Here is a 21,426-nt window from a genome sequence, read left to right on the forward strand (position 1 = left end):
TCACAATAAAAACACTATGTTGAATGAAATGTAGATACGAGTCTTATTTTTTAATGATACTGCACTGAAGTTATAATACAGATTCCACATAAAAGTTTGTGAAATAGAAGTGGCCAAGTTGAGATGGTTCCAAATACGAGAACTAAAACAGCTGCAATGAAGAAAAGAGGTCTGAACACCATGTGGTCCACATAAGTGTGCTCTGCAGGACTGAAGAAGAATGTTCATACCATTATAAATGCAGGTTGGCCAAGATCACTGATCTTCCCGTTTCTATGTCAACGTCACAAAGACAAAAATGGAAATTAATCCTAGTAGGCAGGTACATGGAAAATGCAGACGGCATCCCTGACTCCTTCATTAGTTTCTATGAACTGGATCCTTATGAAATTCTTCCCTGATGATCAGAGTGCTTCAAAGTTTACAAAGTGCTTTTATATGCATTAACTCATGTGGGTCTCTTATACTCTGGCAGGTGAAGCAAGGGGGGTGTCATTCCTATTTTCCAGATGCAGAAACTGAAGCTTGAGTCATTTAGCAAATGAACGGGACGGTCAGGAGTGGACCAGTCTCCTGACTCCACACCCGATTTCTCCACAGCCATGTGCGATGCCTCACGAAGGATGCCTGGCCCCAGTCACGGTGTCGGCACCTTTCCAAGGCTGCTGCAAGTCCAAAGGTGAAGATGCTAGTGTTATGCTTTTGGATAGGCTAGAAAAGGACAACTGACACAATAAAATATACTAAAACTATAGGCCTTAAGAAGAAGAGCTCTATACATAAAAATTTTTAAACATTAATAAGTGTGTCCACTAAATATACTAAATATATATTTTTTAAAGCTCAAAATAAACAAAAATCCCCTTTACTTTTTTTTAAGCTAAAAATGGAATTTATCTCAATTTAAGTAAAACAGTTCTGGGGTTAGAAGTCTCTTTAGGCAGGATTAGATCCAGAGGCATGTAGTATATCATTGGGGTATTTTCTTTCTCTCTTTCAATTGGATTTATTTTCAGAAAACTGATCAGATAAATGACTGCCAACATCCCCAAGGTTGTATCCTTATGACTTTCATTTGGAAAGGAAGAAAGAGCCTCTGTCTTCCTGTGTTTATATATCAAGCATCAGGAAAGATTTTGATTGGTTCTGTTTGAGTCACACAGTCATCCCTGAACTGGCTGGTGGACAGAATACTGTGGCCGACAACTGTGGCAAAGCATCTTGATTGGCAAGTCTCCCGGGATCACATGGGCTGGGAGATGGATGGTGTCCCAAAGGAAGACCACTTAGCAAACAGACAGACGTGTAGCACAGATAACTAGTGTTTCAAGTCAGCAGGGGGTTCGTGTTTATTCTTTTAGTTGAAACGGGAAGGTAACTGTCACAAAACTGTGCTGGATCCATTTGAAAAATGTAAGCTGCACATTTAAAATCTGTTTAAGAAGACGAGGACCCACTTGACGATGTCCATCAGGTCGGATACACGTTGGATAAGCCAAAAATACAAAAGAGAAGTATTAAAAGACTGGTAAGCAGAATAGTACAAAACGTGAAGTGTAGAGTCAGAAAGACCTTCCTTGAAAGCCATGGCCTGCTATTTAACCCTGTTGGGCTAGATACTTAGCTTCTCTGATCTTCAATTTCCCTCGTAAAATAGAAGAATACATCATCAACACCACTTAATAGAAAATGAAATAACACATGTGAAAACCTGACCAAATAGTAAAGGCACACATTTTTCTAAGAAATTACTCAGGACCAAAAAGATCACACCAAATTTCAACCCTGAAGGTGAACTGGTAGGGCCGGCTGGTCCTATGTTCAGTTTTCTGGTTATAAATGGTGACCCTGACTTGTGTTTCTGACCTCGAAACCACTTAGTGGCACCCCAAATAAGCCTGCCCTCGTTTAAGTAACAGAAGGTCCAAGCAGCTCAGTATAGGTGCACCGTTTTATAACATGTCAACCTTTCTCGAAAAGACAAATCCTTGCCCAAAAGCAGCTCCTCTGACACCTATAAGCACATATTCCAACGTTCGTCTAGGTGATGTCGAGAATAACACAGATCCGTACTCTGCAGTTCAGCATCCAAAACGTACCTGCTACCCTCAGCAGCTCAGCCAGGCCCAGCAGCTTGGTGGATTGCTTGTAGCACGTCGGGGACTGGCAAATACACTCCTTGATGAGGCCGATCCGATCAGAGCACAGTCGCACTACAGAGAAAGACACAGTTTAGACTTGTGACCAGGGACATAAAACTTTGTTATGTCAACCAAGCAAAATGAAAACTGTGTTAACCCCCAGATCAATAAGAATTAAGTAAAAGACACAATTTTTTAAAAACAGTAAAGTTACTGTTGCTTCTGAATAAATAATGTAGAACATGGATCTTTTCATTATCACCAAACTTCTGAAACACAGCAAATGAACTGGCATTCTGAAGCTAAGAAAAAGTGTCACCTTTTCAAGTGCCAGGTCAGGACTTAGGGAAAATTTTAAGGAAGGCGGTATCTGTCTTTGAAAACTTCGCATACTTCCTGGTACACCAGTGGCGCCACCTTACCTCAACCCCCTAAAATCCATTCCATGTTCCAAATATCCACCTTCTACCTCCACCACGTCATACCAGTTTGGAGGGCAGGAGTCCTCAAAGCGCTCACTGACCCAATTTATTAACCTTTCTCTAAAAACAGTCCCCATCCTCTCACTTAAGCTAGATGTCAGGAAAATAAGATGTCTGATCACACTAACTCGCACTATGTGGTAATTAGGCATACTTAAAGGGGGGAAAATTGAATTAAAGAGTATTATGTATATGCTAGAAAGAAGTGGTATCTATTCAGGATAGAGGTGTTAACTTTTAAGAAACATGGCACTGCCTGGGAAGCTAGGACCCAGTAAATACAACAATAACGATTACCATGATAGTAGCTGACATGAAATGAATATGACCTGTGTCCTAGGCACTGTTGTAGGTGCTTTATGTGTGTTAATCCTACAAGGCAGAACCTAACAGGGCAGGTACTATTATCCACAGGGGAAGAAACTGAGGTGCAGAAAGATGAAGTACTTTGGCTAAGGTCACTGAAAGTGATGGGACCTGAATTCAGTCCAGCTCCTTAAATATTCTTCACAGCTTCATTCCTTTATCCATTCCTAAATCCGTGGCTATATAACATACATCCTATTTTCCCCCAAAACTTCTTCTAGGCAGGTGGGAGGGGGCCCAGGGATTGTGGATATAAAGGAGAAAGGTAGCAGTTTTTCTTTGGGATAGGCTTTTTTTTTGGGGGGGGGGGAGTAAGTTTTTATTATGACTAAATTTCATACTCACAGAAAGGTTGCAAGAGTGGTACCAAGAACTCCTCTACAGTTTTTGCCAAGATCAACCAATGGTTAATCATCTGCTCCATTCACACTTGCAATCACGCACGCCCTTCCACCCCTCCCCCAAGCACATGCATATATACACATAAACATATGTATCTGCACACATCTATTTTTCCTGAACCATATGCAAATATCATGTCTTTTTATCCATAAATACTTTAGTGTGTATTGGGCTATTTCAAGATAGCTATTCATGCAACTGCTAGTACAGTAATCCTGTGGTGGCCTTTACTCTAAAATATAAGGCAGATGTTGACTTCAGTTACTTCACAATCAGGACGGCTAATATCTAATCTGAGTACAGCTTCCGCAGACTGTATTGTTTTCATGTCACTAATACCCACCTCATTAACTTTCAGGCTGGCCATGTGACTTCTATAGGCAATGAAATGTGAGTGGAAGTGACATACGCCACTTCTAAGCGAATGCTTAAGAGTCATCATCATGGGATTCCTGATCTTTTCCCTCTGCTGCTACAATGCCAGGTTTAAACTTACCATATCGCACTGAGATTTTTGAGGGTTTTTTTTTTTTTTTTTACTATAGGACAGTCTAACAAAAACTAGCTGATACAATATACTTCAAACTTTTTCATAACTTTTCTCAATCAAAAAACTGGGTTTTTTACCTCAACATCTGCTGTTTTATGTGTTTTTCTCCTAGTATATATATATTTTAAGAAAATGTGTACCATTACTTCAACATTTCAGATTCAGTAACTATGAGAAAGGTAATTTCTATATATTTCTAACCTGATTTTCAAAACAACACTTATAGATATTATCATCATTCTATGTACCTAAAAGCCCGGGTTTTCACAGATGCTTCAATGGTCTTGTTTGATGAATTCTTATATTCTTCTTAGAGAAACTCTAGGTTTATAACTCTAATAAGCTAATTTCCTTACTGTTACCACTCTTTCCAGCTCAATAAAATTAAGGTGGAAAACTGAAACTACACATGGCAATGGATCATCATTTTCTCTGTACTTCCTTTAACTGGAATGCTCAAGTGTGGTTTTCTGCTTGTTGCCCTAAGCATGGTATATAACTAAGATTTCAAGCACATTAAATACATTTGGAGAGTAGGATTCTAACAGAATGTAACTGCCATGTTAAAATGCCTTTTTATTTTATTTATCTACCTTTTAAGCCTCTGGACCATCACTATACCAGTTCTCTTTTACTGTTTACCATAGGACATGCTAAATTATATTTCAAAATGTGATTTCTTATTTAAATTAATTCAAGCCATAGATGTTATTATCTTTCCATGAAGGGAAGAGGTCTTTTGACTCCTAAAATTCCTTTTCAAACTGAAATTAATGAACAAGAAAAGAATAAGCATATATGTATCTTTTAATAATTGAGGATTCCTCAATTTCCTCTGGATCTCACAAATATTTTTAAAAACTACTACAAGACACACACACACACACACACACACACACACACACACTCCCATCTCAGACATAAGAAGCATTTATTGACCAGTTACCCACACGACAAACAGTCTCATAACAACCTTAGGAGGAAGGGACAGCACATGCCCAGCAAAACACAGATGTAAAATTTCAATTTCGGTCGCTCATGAAGGGCATCAAAGATGCAGAACATATATAGCTCCTCATGATGTTGCAGAAGGACAAATCGGACCATATAGGTGAGGAAGGAGATAATGTGTAGAAGTCAGTCACTTAGCTGATGCTTGAGAGCAAAGGTCAGAGTTTCCTTCTCAAAGAATCTTTTACTTTCACACCTCCTCATCAGTAGAGTATTGTTTACTGTTACATATGCAAGTTCTTGAGCCAGACAGACTACCTAGCTCCACCTCTAACTAGCTGTGTGACCACAAGTAAGCTACTTAACTTCTCTGTGCCTTGATCTAGAAAAATGAAAACAATAACAGTCACTACCTCACAGGGTATTTACAAGAATTAATAATTACATGCAAAGTATGCTTAGAACTTAAAAATCACTCAATTATTATTATTACTACTAACATATTCACAGAAATGCTTAAGTATTGGATTCTCTAGTATAAGGATTCTCAGTGTTCAAGATATAACTTTCAGGACTGTCCAGGGAATATTTTACTATTATCTCCAACTGAGGAAGGTAAAGTTCAAAGCCATTAAGTTGCCACAGATCACACACCTCAAGGCGGCTGAATCAGAATTTAAACCCAACAAGACAGAATCAGGCCTGCATGTCACGTCTCTCAGTATATTAGTGCCTCAAGGTCAAGAGGTACCCCTTCATTATTTTGGTTACTGGAATAAAAGTGCCTAAATTAATCTTTATTGAATGTAAGGAAAGGAGAGTGGAGGAGAAGGAAGGGACAGTGAGGGAGGGAGGGAGGGAGAAGGAGAAAGTAGGTAAGACCACTCTAATTCTGCCATCATTAAGAGGGCCTCCAAGGAACATAATAAAAATGACAGCTGATACTTAGAGAGCTCTTACTATATCCCAGGCACTACAAACATACAGACTTAATCTTTACAAGCAATTCTATAAGGTACTCATTACTACGCTCATTTTGTAAATGAGAAAAGTTAAACACAAAGAAAGGCTAAGACACGTGTCCAGTTACTCAGCAATAAGTGGCAACATGGGCTCCCAGCTGGGCTTAACACAATGTTGTAAGTCTGGAAAACCGACTTACTCTATTGTAGAAGGAACACAGGGATAAATAAAATATCCTAAATTGGTTCACTTGAATAGTAAGAATAATTTACACAACATAAACACCCAAGATATGGGGAAAAGCACACATATGTACACACACAAACACATCATAGGTGATTCTTACACGAGGCATTATTTTTTATATGATATTTGTAATCCTGTTTTTTATTAACTCATGCATTATAACTTATCTAGTACCACTAGCCCTCACCTGCTGAGAGGTGCAGCAACTCCTGGAGTGTAGGCAAAGAAGGCTTCAAAACAAAGCAAAGTGACAAAATGAACTACTGTACACTGACTACAATAAAAAATACCTGGACCATAAATCTTTAAATATCAAGTAACTTTGTTCGTCCAATATTACTGATGAATACTAAAACCTAAATTATATTTGTGACATAAATACAACAAACAGTACACAAAAAGAATATTCCATCTCCACATCCAGAAGCCACTCTAATAGGAAATTCCAAATTAATACATCAAACTGAAAAGCTGTCAAAACATGAAAGCAAAGTCTTCCTTAAGATTCTCCTCAGTCAGGAAATTTCTCAGAACCTACAGTTTGGTTGCAGATATTGAAACCCATCAGCTGATGTGCAAATATTGCTAATTGAGCACCGAAGAAAAATCAGAGCGCAACGTAATTTTCAAACTTTAATAGCATTTGGGAAACCATTTTTTGTATTCTATCAATCTGCTTGAATGAAATAACTAGCTAAAATATACACACACACAGAGTCAAAGCTATAATGACTTGACCTAGCAAGAGATATAAGGAAGACAAAAGTTTCACAGTGCTCTGGACTCTCTCATGACTGAAATCCTCAATTAAAAATATAAGTGTTTTGGGGGAGGTGGTTAATAATTTAAGATATTTGAGAATAAACTGAAAATGCTTTTTGGTAACTCTGATTAATCCTCACAATTTTAAGAAGCTCTGAGCTCAAAAATTACATGCATGGTGCGAGTGAATAGAATTTTCTAGTGACTTAACAGTCACCTTGAACACAGCTGTTTCAGATGTTGCCGGCTATGTATAAATCACATACAAACTACTGTCAAACAAAGATATTCAAGGTAATAGTAGTATGACCTTTTAAAAGTCTAATAAATTTGTCTGACAAGCAGAACTTTAATTTTTAGTAAAACTACAGTGGAAATCCACATGAAAACATGAGAATGTCTCTCCTGCCTCATATTCCCTAAGATCCACCTGACTCAAAGCACCTCAGAAGACAAAGACACCAAGGAACCTTTAACAGGCTATCACTGACCGAAGATACTAGAAGTTTAAAAAAAAAAGAGAGACACACACACAATTCTGATGAAAATTTATCAAAAACCAGAGAGATGGAAGGAACTTAGTTATGCCTCCCCCACTCCCAATTCCAAACGTTTCCAGAGTTAAGAACAAAGGTAAGAGCACTTTGCTGTACACCTGAAACTAACACAACACTGTAAATCAACTATACTTCAATAAAAAATAAATAGTAAACATAATTTTTTTTTAAGAATAAAGATAAGAGATTGCATGGAAACTAGCCAAGCATACCACTAATCGCCAAGCATACCCGCTTCATTTAGGGCAATGAGGTCCGGGATTGAAAATCCACCTCCTTCTTATCAGGTAAGGTTCAGGACACTGGGAGACACCCACTGTCCTGATAGGACAGCAGGGTTGTTTGAGTTGGTACTAACGTGACTTCTACCTTTAGGTAAAAGAACTCGAGCAATGTTAACAAATTGCTAGTAATTTAATTCTGAACAACAACTTCCTGTCATTCCCGCTGCTTAAAAAAAAAAATCTGTTTAATTAAAGAATATTCTACAGTAAGCATAAAAACAAATAAACTATTATCATTTATAGCTAATTCTAAATCTATGCAACTGAAACAAATAAATAAATTGCAATCCAAAACTGATGTAAACCTGAAACTCTCATCCATATTCCCCAATTTCTATTTGTGTTTTTATCCAATAGCCTCACGGCTGTACTGTTATTGAAAAATGGGACAGAGGGCAGAATCTATTGCTAATGGACTAAATGACCAAAAGTACTCTTTAGTTAAAAACCTAAAAAGGAACACGAGTGAACTAATGCAAAATGAGTTAATAATAGTGCAACACTAAATAGAAAACTCACCTTGCAAAGGCAGAATCTTTACCCCAAATTCTTCGAGGCACCCCAGGGCTTGGATAAGATCTAGCTCCTCTTGAATGGCAGCAGGTCTATCTGTTATCAGCTGTAAGCAGCACCTAGGAGAAATTCATTTTTAAAAAGGAAAAGTAACATATGTTCAGCTAAGTTGCCTTTCTATGATCAACAACATAGAGATCCAACACATTTATCAAAAACCAACTTCCTTCCAGGTATTCTGCTAGAGGCTTTCTGATATCTTATTTAATCCTCACAGCAAGGCTGTGAGACAGGCAAATATCACCATCTGCTTTTTAAGGAAGCCAAAATTGAAGCTCAGAGGTGAAGCAATTTGCGCAGTGTTATGCTGATGGTACGTAAGGTATCACGGTATAAAGCAAGATACGTTAGCTCTGGGTTTAGTGTTCTGTTCACTGTTGACTCAAAAGATAATGATCATGTAAAAAAAATTAAAAAAAACAGAAGGAATACAGTTAATTTCCAGTTATTCTTTGAAGGAAAACAGAAATGTCTTGATTCGATCACAATTTTGTCTCTCAAAGGAAAAGGAATAACCTAAGAAACTGCACAAGAGACATTTTTCTGATCAGAAACAATCAGTTGGTGATGTAGTACTGAGATAAATATAGATGAAAGTGATTTGATAATCTACGAATTTGTGATACCTATGGAGTATTTTAAGCAAATTTTTTTAAATTTAGATAAAGTATACTTAATAAATATTGTAGTTAACAATAAACCTATTTTCTGAAAGGTGCATGGAGAGGAACAGTGGGGCATGAGACTAGAAAGACAGGTAGAGATCAGGCCATGAAGAGCTAACAATGCTAAAATCATGGACCATCACATGAAAATATCTAGGCCCCAGGATCTAACTACATGACCAAGCGACAGATATAGGCCTAGCTTGCTCTTGCAAACTTTGGGGATTTAAATCAGATGAGCACTAACACATACTTACTACTGGTTCAAGGACAAACAGTATACAACCTATTTGTGGCATCTACCAAAATTCTAACAGCACTTTGAACCCAGGAATCCCAGTTCTAGGAATTTATACTACAGACAGGCTCTCACATGCCCAGACATAATTATGGATGTTCACTACCACAGTCTTGTTAAAATAAAATACACTAAATCAGGAACTAATTAAATAAATTGTATAAAAGTCAAATAGTCTACAACCATCAAAAAGGAATGAAACAAACCTATATGTATCCACATGGAAAAACCCACAATATAGATCGTAAGTGAATAAAACAAGACACAGAAAGATAGGTACAAGTAGTATACACTTATTTGTGATTTAAGAAAGAAGGGGGTAACTTTTAATAAGATATTCCAGAACGATACACAGGAAACTGATTAAAAATATAACTGAGGGATAAAGTTAGAGGAACTCGAATGAGGAGAAAGACATCTTCCATATCTATCTTTTGTGTATTTTTAAATATTTTATCTTGTGGATGTACTGCTTCCTCAATTAAAAAAAAAAACCTAGTAAATAAATAGTAATTTAATCAGTAAGAATGGATGGGCTATTTTCTATTTCAATAAAACTGTAAACAATTAAATACATCTGGGCTCACAGGGCTCAATCAGTCTGGTGCCACATTACACACACAGGACATCTTTTCTATGAAGGTGTGTCCTTGTAGGAGAAAAGGGGGTGGACGAAAGGCAAATACTGCGAGTACTGTGTAGTTTCAAAAATGATCTCTAGGAGCATCTGTCAAAAAGATTTAGGTCAAACACAACTCCCAGTTGTTCTATCTGATATTTTCATCATCTGAAATAGAAATACTATCCCTTGGGAGAGAAGGAAAAAGTTTACTAACTATTTTAAACAACTTTGTCAAGTTCAATAACATGGTTTGAGAAAACATGATTCTTTCTGTGATAAGTTATCACTGGGGGAAAAAAGTTACCTTTAAGTTTTGCTAGAGTTGAAACAACTACCAGTTATTTGAGGGGAAAAGTAACTCGAAACAACTACCACAATCTTTACATCAAAATAAATTCCAAATGGGCCTAAAATTTCCATGCAAAAATAAAACCACCAAAGTAGTAAAAAAAAAACAATACGAAAAACTATTTTAATGATCTTGGGAATTAAAGGTCTTTCAAAGGATGACACAAAAGACAAAAAAGAATAACAACCGAGTTTTTTAAAAACTCAAAATAGCCATTTGAAAGATAAACTGTACATTACTAAAACTTGGCAACACAGTTTAACCATTAAGAGAGGCAAAGGGCACGTGTCCCATACGCAAAAAGAAAGCTCCTAAGAATCAATAGGAAAAAGAGGAACACAAACTTTCCTGTACAACAGGCTAAGAGAGGAACAGAATTCAGAGTCCAGAAATTTCCCCCTGGAAGGGACCTCTGAGCTTTATCATCTAATCAGAGCGGAAGCCATGTAAAGCATACAGACACGACCTAATGTGCTGAAATTTTCCAGAACTTGAACTTGCTGGCTACCACTTGAATCTCTTCCAACAGAAGAAAAGTATAACCTTATAGATAATCATCTAGAATGACCGTGGGAAAGTGTGCTAGAGAAAAAGGGTCACAAGAGAGTTGATGAATACTTAGGACGTAATTAAGTTTTCATTCTATATTCAAGCAATAAATAGCGGTGCCCCACAGAGTCGAGTCAATCTGTACTTGTGATAACATACTTTGTGAGGTAGAGGGTAAAACCAACAATGAAGTCTGTATATTCTGACGCCCCCTCCCTCTTACGGAGAATACGGAGTTCCTCTACCTGGCCAGATCCATGCAGCTGTCGGCGAGGTTGGTGGAAGAATTGAAGTACTCTCTGCTGGCAGCCAAAACCAAGTCAACGCTTTTTTCACAACTGACCCTGTACTGGGTTTTTCCTTTATGGGCTACACTAGTCGGTGGATTTACTGAACATGCACTGCAGTGCATCATCTGCCCAGCCAGGTGGATATTTTCAAGGCGACTGGAACACAGAAGGCTCTCTGTAAATATCTGGGGAAAAGAAGAAACTGGAGTTAGTGCTTAAAGAGGGAGGACTCAGTTCTTGACACAATGGAGGCTCTGATATCCAAGTGAAATAAATTTTAAAAAATACATCCATCCTACAGGCAGAGGCTGCACAATATGTATGAATGTACTAAATGACAATGAAGCACACTTTAAAATGGTTAGTATTATGTTATGTGAATGTCATGTCAATAAAAAAATCCCCCTTTTAGGAAGAAGAAACAATTTAACTGAACAAACCAATGGTAAGCATAATATTTTAATGTGTTACAACAAATACTTGAGTAAAATATCCGAAGTTCATACTTATTAAAAACAGGATCCATTAGACACACTGTCCACACTCTGCTTAAAGTATTTATAACATTTCCATTTTTTAAAAGAAAATCTTTGAATATGGTACACATGATTAATGACTGTTTAAAGCATCTGAAGTCAGTCTTGTAAACTAAACACCCAGGCTACAAATGTTCTACTTACACCGAGTCACTAGAATTACAATACACCACAGAACATTTTTTTCTAATCTGCAATTTAAAAACTTTTTAAATAAAACAAAAGCCTCTGATGGAAGGCAGTTATGCAAATGTCATTGTATTTTACAAGGCAACTAACAGCATCAATTAACATAAAATTTATTCCATAATTGAGGTTATCTACTTACTCCAAAAAAGTCCTATTAAAGAGCTCCCTTTAAACCCACACTAATAGCATCAGTATATAAATAGCACAAGAACTTCCACAAGAATGTTCTTTCCTATCATGCCACTGTTGGATGAGGATAACACAGAAAAAGAAGAGATAAAAAGTAGATTTCATGGAGAAGCAAGAGTTTCCTTATAATTAGGAAGGCTACCCAATTTTCATAGGACCCCCTTATTTTCACTTGTTTCTAGGCTTCTGGAGAAGACATTTTTAGACAGGTGTTTCCTAAAATGACTGATAAGGATAAAATTACTAATACCTACGAGAGATGTGCTATAAAATCCATATTGTGACAGAAAGCGAATTATCAGTGAGTAACCCTAATCGCTTATATAACAGGTGAAAATGGCTTGCTCCATGCGACCAAAATGACTTAGATGTAACAATTTCTCTATTCCTTTGGTTTATTCAGGTAAGCCATAAAGAGTCAATGCCCAATACTAAAAAATAAAATTCACTCACTCTAATATTTTCAAGGTTTTGCTGAAACGAACAATATAGATTTCTGCTCTACAGGCTGTATAGAAATCTTGCACCCTATCAAAATTATGCCAATGAGATTTAAAATTATTTTCCAATGACAGCAAAACCTAATACAGTGGCCACAGGTCAGTAAGACAATAGAGCATAATTTAAACATCACTAAAATATTTTAAAATGTAAGTTTGCCAAATCTGTATTATCTTCTAGAATCGGTTCAGGACAGTTATAATATGCTTTCAAATGTTTTCTGAAAGGAGAAAGACTAACGGCGCGAAGTCATTAAAATATCAAAGCCTAATGCAAAGGTTAAAATATAACTAGAACAATTTACTACATCAAGTTGTTATGACAGACTACTCTACACAGGAGCGAGTTCAAGTGTAATATACTTAATGCTAATTTTTCAATCAGAGTCAGAAAATACCAGGAAATAACGCTACTCCCACTTTAAAAACACTACTTCAAGCAGTGTTACTAATGAGAGTAAGATTTTGGACCCCATGTGCATATAGATTATTTTCTCCTGAAACTGAATTTCAAGTTTTGCTTTAGATACAAAGGTGAAGTTTCTGGCAGCTGTACGTGGTCTGCGAGTGTAATCATCTAATTTAAAATACCAACAAATTTCACAAAACAGAGACCTATTTTATAACTCTCATTTTATCAATGGGTTATGCTCCGTGATGTCAGAGCAGAGCAACACAAGAAATATTCTACACGATTTTGATCTGTTTGTTTGATAGGCAAATTCAAATGGGAACCTCTTTTAAACTGTATCTCATTAAAGATGGGTTAGCTGGATCCTTTTTCCATACAAAGCATGAGTAATTTGGTGGTAATACACACACCTTCCAAAATAAGGATTAAATTCTCCTAAATTACACTCCTAGTCAACTCACCATCCTTAAGTATCCTTTATGCTCCAGACACTATAATATGCCCTGGGGTAGCTGAGGATGAACATGATATGATAATGCCTACCTAGGAGCTAATGACCAAAGGGAAGAAACACACACAGAAACAAACAAGTCATCGCATCCGAAAGAAAGGCTGTAATAGAGATAAGTTATATCAAAGGACAAAGGAAGGCATCCTAGAGGGCATGATTAGGGAGCTGAATCCTAAAAGTTATCAGCAATTTTCAAATTTAAAAAAGAGGAGTATACTCCAGGCAAAGGGAATAATGCGTACAAAGTCACAGAAACAGGAAACAGCATCGTGAGTGGAGGAATTCATGACAGATTTGGCACCGCTGGAGCACAGGGCACATGGCAGCGAGCGTCAGAGGCGAGAAGAGACAGGGTGGCTGGAATCTGCCGTGGCTTTCTATGCCAGGCTAAGGAATACGGTTACTTTCTAACTGTAGATACGGTATTTTATCTATTTTATATAGCAGCGCATTTTAAGAAGGGGAGTGTCATGAAAAGGTCTGTTTTAGAAGAATACTCTCTTCCGTGTAAATGAGGAAGAGATATGGAAGTAGGGAAACAAGTTTGGAGGGTTACAACCATTTAGCAGAGATGAAGAGAGGACAGATTTGAAAGACTTTTCTCAGGCACATGAAGCAAATTTTAGTGACCACCAAAACTATGGAAGAGAGAGGATCCAAGCACGATTCAGAGTTTTCCAGCTGAGAATTAACCCACTAAATAAATGGTGTTGCAATGAACAAAGAGGAAGTTATGTATGCAAGTGCTCAAACTCTAAAGCACCGCTCAGTTACCAGCTATTGAATATTATTCAATAATTCAATCCTATTACTTACAGTGAAGCTTATGGTCATCATCTTGTGTCCAATCAACAAAATGTAACAACCAAAATTACAAAATTAAGAGGAAATATTTACATATGTAGAGTTACCTCATAGCAAGCATCAGAGTCTAGACAGGTGTAAACATTCTGCTGCATAGTTAACATGTCTTGCAGCAACATTCTCCAATGAGACTCACTGACAGGAGGCTGCCTGGGGGTAAAAAAGAAAGTAATTCATGAAATTGCTCTCTTCAATTAGTCAAAAGTAAAAAAAATTGGTACCACTATTCTATATGCCACACAGCTCCCACCTGATCAAGAGAAATAGATCTCATTTGAATTTCCAGGGAAAAAAACTTTGATTAAAGATAGAGGGAAGGGCTTCCCTGGTGGTGCAGTGGTTGAGAGTCCGCCTGCCGATGCAGGGGACACGGGTTCGTGCCCCGGTCCGGGAAGATTCCACGTGCCGTGGAGCGGCTAGGCCTGTGAGCCATGGCCACTGAGCCTGCGCGTCCGGAGCCTGTGCTCCGCAAAGGCAGAGGCCACAACGGTGAGAGGCCTGCGTACCGCAAAAAAAAAAAAAAAAAAAAAGATAGAGGGAAAAGTTGGGCAGCGACGCATCAATGCCAGAAATGTTGCCAGAGCTGCCTCTGCCGTAGGCTGCCTAGACACAAAACTGATAATGGCAAAGGTAAACAGCTATGAGTTTCTAAGGTAAAATAAAGCACACGGTAAAGTAAGATAAAGCAGCAGTGATATAGCAGAAAAAGCACTTGGAGACAGGAGAATGAGTTTCAAATTCCATCTTCATCACTCTGCAGTCGCCAGCAGGGTGTGTTCTTAATTTCAACCACACATGCAGACCCAGAGGGCAGCAGGGGCCACACCTAGCATGAGTCTGGAGGCGGGAAGCATAGCTGGCCAGCCGGCAGCCCTAGTGGTTCCTCTCAGTGGGACTCCATGCGGCAGTCCACAGAGCCTGGGGTAGAGCACTGTGGGGGTTCTCTCCCACCCAGGCGACAGCCCAGGTGCCAGCCCAGGTACGACAAGCCCTGTCAGGTAGCTGCAGTTCCTATCTGGCTTAGGAAGAAGCTTCATTCCCCACAAAAGTCAGGACCTTTTTTTTTTTTTAACATCTTTATTGGAGTATAACTGCTTTACAATGGTGAGTTAGATCCTGCTGTGTAACAAAGTGAATCAGCTATACATACACATATATCCCCATATCTCTTCCCTCTTGCATCTCCCTCCTTCCACCCTCCCTATCCCACCCCTCTAGGTGGTCACAAAGCACCGAGCTGATACCTTTTGTAACAATTCCATTGGCATAGTTTTCAGGCTCCCCTCAAGGATAAGCCAGTGACCACACGTGGGAAAGCCAAAGCTTCAAGCCCCTACCAGGCTTTCTAGTTCATTTACACAGTTCCTCTAGGAGCAATTTACCAGTCAGAGATGAAGTAGTGAGGCCTACACTATCTAGTTGATCAAATACCATTTCATGGTAGTATCCAGACTTACAGACTTAAAGAATCAGTGGTTCAGATTCTCCTGCAACAGGGAAAACGGTGTTGTTAACAATGTCACAGAGAGTCACATATTAGCTGCGTGACTATATTTAACATTCTTGAATTTCAGCTTTCTCACTTAAAGAGAATCTCAAAAAATGATAAGGAAGGGATGAGATTAATTTTGAAAAAACACAGACAATGAAACAAAATTTTTCCTGAGTATAAAAACAAGCTCAGTTATCTGTATGGATTTGAATAAATTTCTTTGAGCTTCAGTTTCCTTTTTTGTATATTATGATAATTAACTTAAACTAGAATGTATGAAAAGACACTCCCCATATTTTTCTGGTACAAAGTAGCATTCAACAAGTGTGAATGAATAAATCTGGAAGTCACAAACACATCTGTTTGTTTTTCTGTAGTCACATACACAACCACTAATATTGTCTAGTAGGAGGGAGAATGTGCTGTAATTCTCTCTACCTCTCTCAAAAGTTCATCTTTGTTGAATATATGTGAGTTTGGAATCATCATTTATGTTTATTTTCTAGTCTTGAAGTTCTACATAATCATGAATCTCATTGTTTGAAAAGGGTAGGTTTGGTTTTGTTTTCTGTTTGTCAAATACCAACTGGGTGTTCCTTTTCCACGCATCATTTTCTTTCTTATGCATTAAAAACAGGGCAAATAGACCGTGTTTAATAGTATTGCTATGGAAAAATTATGCATTTGGGATCTTTCCTACAAAAATTCTAGTCTTCAGGAATTTTTTTCACCTAAAATTTTTAATAACCATATGCTTCATTTGCTTATAGCATTTTCTATTTGCTACACAAAATGAACAATTATTTCTCTCTGATATGTATTAAAGCTTAAAAGAATACATTTTTTTTTCCAGCATACAAATACACAAAACAAACTGATATATTTGCAAGTCTTCAAGGATAATCCCTGAAGTGTTTCCATTAGTTAGACCTTGGTATGTGAACTCTTTGGGTGGGCTTCAAAGAATTAAAAGACTCTTTCAAATTTGGCTCGCAGGCAGTAAAGTAGCAAAATGTTTGAAAAAGTGAGTGTCCATCTTGCACCAGCTTCATAAAATCAGACCTGGGCACTGTCTAGCTGAATTCAAGTTCTCGCAGCCCAGCTGTTCTTCTAGAAGCCAGCAACACTGGGACAGATGGTATTAATGTTTTCTCACACATGGCTAGCCTTAAGTGCAGGTTCTAATTAAAATAAATTATAAGACATTATTTCCAAAGGTCTTTTTAGAATACATGCAGTAAATAAGAACCAAGAGAAGAACCTGGAGGCACTATACAAGAGGTGTGCAAATTGACAGGGAAATACCTGAATACAAACATGATGTATTAGTTACAGCTTTGGAATGGAGGTGTATTTTCCAGCGAGAAATAGTATTGCACTCAAGATAGTAAAACCTGATTTGTGACAGTCAGTGAAATCTGCCACCATTTAGAATATGCATAAGAAAATTTGATAGGTGCTAAAGGCCAAGCCATAGTAGCATATATGAAATAATTAAGATTCATTTCAAGTTGACTACCTTGAAAAAAGAGGCCGTATTCTCTTACATATTCACAGTAAGTAGAATGCCATAAGCAGAAATTAACTGCAAGGACTTTAGAAGTATTTGAGGGATTCAATGGAAGGACAGCAGGTAATCTAGCAGCAACAGTGAGGCTTTCTTACTGAAGAGTAGGTTCTTGACTAGAGCCAACATGATGGGAAATATTGACCCCTAAAAGCTTTTATAGCTGTAAAGAAAGTTTAAGACTTAAATTGTCAACACCTCCTAAATTATTCATTTAGTAATTACTGAGAGAGGGCCAATGATATGTAAGGTTCCAAATTAGATGTTTGGTGACTGTAGCACTTGCCTTAGATAAGCTTATGATTTTGAAGGGAACATAAGGCACATAAATCAATAACTAGAGTAAACTGTTGAAAGAGACAGAGATAAAGAGAGAATTTTAAGGCTTCCTGTAAATCTACAATAATTTTAAGAATTACTATAAATCCATAATAATTAATACAGGATGGTTATTAGAGGAATGATAGACAAACAGATCAATGGATCAAAATAAAGGACCCCAAAATAGGCCCCCGTAATATGGAAAACTGATATTCAACAAAGAGGCAAATGCAATTCAGTACAGACAGAACAGTCTTTTCAACAAATGATGCTGCAATATTCAGATATTAAAAAAAAAAAATCTACACCTTGAACAATAAACAAAAATGAACTTTCAAAATGGGCCATGAAACTGATTGTAAAATGTAAAACTAAAAATTTTACTAAAAATGGCAGGAGGAAATCTTTGTGCCTAAAGTTTCTTAACATGACATCAAAAGCACAATCAACAAAGAACAAATTGATAAGCTGGACCTCATCAAAATTTATAAAGTATGCCCTTCAAAAGACACAGGTATGAGAATGAAAAGATAAGGCATAGATAGGGGAAAATCTTTGCAAAGCGTATATCTAATAAGGACTTGTATCCTGAATGTATAAGAAAACTCTCAAAATCAGTAAAGAACCCAATTTTTAAAATGATCTAAGAAGATACCACTGATGTCAAATAATCACATAAAAAGATGCTCAACGTTATTACTCACTGGAGAAAGCAATTAAGACCAAAATTAGATACCACAACATACCTATTAAAATCACTAAACTTTAAAAGACTGACCACAGCAAGTACTGACAAGCATGTAGAGCAACTGGAACGCTCCTAAAAGACTGATTAAAAAATAAAATGGTACAAATGCTTTGGAAGACAGTTAGGCAGTTTTTTTAAAAGTTAACCATCCACCTACCATATGATCCTGCCATTCCACTCTCATGGATTTATCCAAAAGCAATGAAAGCGCATGTCCATACAAAGGCTTGTACATGAATATTCATAGCAGCTATATTTGTAAAAGCCAAGACTCAAAATAAACCAAATGTCCCTCAACAAGTGAATAGATAAACAAAGTGCAATAAATCCATCAATGGAATACTAGTCAACAAATAAAATGGAATAAACTACGGATCCATGATACAACATGGATGAATCACAAAGTAATTATGCTAAGTGAAAGAAGCCAAACAAACAAACCAACGAAGTGCATACTGTTATGACTCCATTTACATAAAATTCTAGGAAATGCAAAGGACGATGTAGAGACAGCAAATAGATCAGTGATAGCCTGGGGAGGGGATGGGGGTGTAATGAGGAGAAGCAGAAGGAGGGAGGGGATTATAAATGAGCAAGAGAAAGCTTTTAGGGGTGATGGATACATTCATTATTTTGACGAGGTGATGGCTTCATGGGTATATACATATATCAAAACTTATCATATTCTATACTTTAAATATGTACAATTTATTGTTGGTCAATTATAACCCAATGAAGTCAGAAAAAGAAAAAAAGTAGTATTTTTCTTAATCACACACAATTATCAATTAATTTTATTACTCACTTACGACCGGTGTGCCTGGTCAATCTAACCATCAGCTTGTGTGCCTCTTCTGAGCTAGACTGAGTATTTTTAACATACGAAATTGGTTTCTCAAGTCCATGTTTCTCCAAAATCTCTGACACACTGTAAGTGAAAAGAAAAATTTTTAAATAAGTCTTGCTACCAAACAAAAAAGCTCTAAGAATCTTAAACACGTAAGTAGCACTTAGGTGTTAAAAGTATTTTTAAAAAAAGTAGCATAAAAAATGACCAAATTTTACACATTACATTAATTCTCGGCAAAAAAAAGCTAATAATTATATATCAAATCTTATTTCCCCTACTGACTTTTATTACAATATGCTTGGGATAAGTTAACATTTTTTAAAAAGCCTGGCGTATCCTTACCTCAAAATCTTTTTTTTTATAATTTTCCTGTACTGTAAAAGCATCAAGTCAGCAAAATAAGCCAAATCTATAACTGCAATACCCAGCTTTAACTCTTAACAACCTTAGTGAGTATTCTGTTATAGGCAAGGCTGCTAGAAAAGCAATAAGCAAAGAATTTTAGGGTTGGAAAACCACAGAAACCCCATAAGGCTCCATCTCCCTCAAGAATCCATTCTATAAACAAACAAGTAAGATTTCTGTTCTCATATGGATCTTCTTGAGATATCCTATTCCGTAATTATCAGCATTGTATATACACCTTTTCTGTCTCACCAAGTCTCACATTTATGAATTAACCACTACTGGGCTTAGAGAGAGGTTGGACAAAATTCAGTAACTCTTCATAAAGATAAGTTCCATGGGTCACGTCACCTGACATTATATACACTAAAACATTTATCAACTATTAATGGCCATGAGGTGGAACCGCAAAAAAAAAGTTCTCCTTTAAAAGGTTAGTAAATTAAGGTGAACAGTGAAAGACCTGGGTATCATCCAGAAACCTAAAGGGTGTTACTGTTTCCTTGAGGTATTGAGAGCATAATTTGACTATCAAGACAACCCATGGTTATACCCAGGAACGTACGGTGAAATAAATGACGTATATTATGAAATATTTTTTATGAAATGATTATGTTTATTATATTGTATTTCCTTGAGAAAGCTCTTTTCAGGTTCATTAGGGAGAAAAAGGAAACCATGCAGATTTGTAAGGAATGAATCTATACTGACTTAACCCATTAAGCTTTGTTCAAACTATGCTCAATTTTTCAGGGAGGCTGGGGAGAAGAGAGGGACATCAAATTAGTAGATTCCCAAATTCTTATACTTTACATATTACCACTATCAAGTGATGTCATTACCTATAATTTCTATAATTATATATTGGAAGAACAAAGTTTACTAGTCCTAAAATTTCATTTTTAATGCAAATATTTAAAAATTACACACAAGCACATTATATATACATATAAAAATGAACACTAGTAAACAATATTAAACTTCCTGAATAGCAAATTAGAAATTTTCAGTCTCCAAAAGAGACAGTTTAATGCTTCATTTTCACAGTAAAGAATACTGCTAGCGTCACTAATATAATATAACCCAGAGAGTCAATCAAATGTAGTATACCCCAAAAAGGAAAGTCAGGGGTTATAATAAACATTGTTTGCTGATGGATGTAATAACTGCTGAAGGAACTAATATTTCTTATTTACCGACTATGTGTGAGGTACTTTAAATGCTTTATCTAGTATCAATTTCACATCTCATGAGGTAGATATGAGAGCTAAGAAAACCCTAGGCTCAAAGATCACACGGCTAGTAAGTTACAACGCCTAGATGTGAACACAGTTCTACTAGTCTTCAAAGTCCATGTTCTCATTACTGTAGCATTCTGCTAAAATAAGCTAGCATTATATTCATTATTAAGAAAATTCACTCCTAAGAGAGTCAAACAAATATTAGGTGAAACTGGAAATGATCACTAGGCATATTTAAGGTAACATTTCTCGGACAGACCTCCTTAATCAGCATGGAACCAAAAGATCGTCATTTTTCTCACCTGAGAATGTGTTCCAGTTGGTCTACCATGTCATGAAGAGCTGTGGTTACCTCTGTCTTCTGACTAAAGGATTAAGAGAAAAGAATTTAAATTAGGTTTTAGTAGTAACTTTTTACTTGAAATACTAAACTCACTTAAGTTTAAAAAAAAAAGTGATGTTTCCCTTGTATTTAATATATGACAGTATCACCCTGTCCAAATAAAAGGTCAGTCTTATCTCCTATACTCATTCAGCATCTTTCATGACTC

At 36.8% G+C, this 21,426-nt stretch overlaps 1 protein-coding gene across 2 annotated transcripts in view; it reads right to left on the minus strand.

Annotated features, from left to right (window-relative positions):
• The window catches only part of NBAS (NBAS subunit of NRZ tethering complex), a 341,832-nt gene that overhangs the window by 163,736 nt on the left and 156,670 nt on the right, over nt 1–21,426 (minus strand). For both annotated transcript variants that reach the window (XM_082672572.1, XM_082672571.1), the window contains 6 exons: nt 21,178–21,240; nt 19,185–19,307; nt 14,299–14,401; nt 11,006–11,235; nt 8,224–8,336; nt 2,100–2,213 (listed from right to left, as the gene is read on the minus strand). In XM_082672572.1, the coding sequence (XP_082528698.1) occupies nt 2,100–2,213; nt 8,224–8,336; nt 11,006–11,235; nt 14,299–14,401; nt 19,185–19,307; nt 21,178–21,240 (746 nt within the window). The remainder of the gene's footprint in view (nt 1–2,099; nt 2,214–8,223; nt 8,337–11,005; nt 11,236–14,298; nt 14,402–19,184; nt 19,308–21,177; nt 21,241–21,426) is intronic.

The sequence above is a fragment of the Grampus griseus genome (genome assembly GCF_964374135.1).
Source record: "Grampus griseus genome assembly, chromosome: 15".
Taxonomy (NCBI): Eukaryota; Metazoa; Chordata; class Mammalia; order Artiodactyla; family Delphinidae; genus Grampus; species Grampus griseus.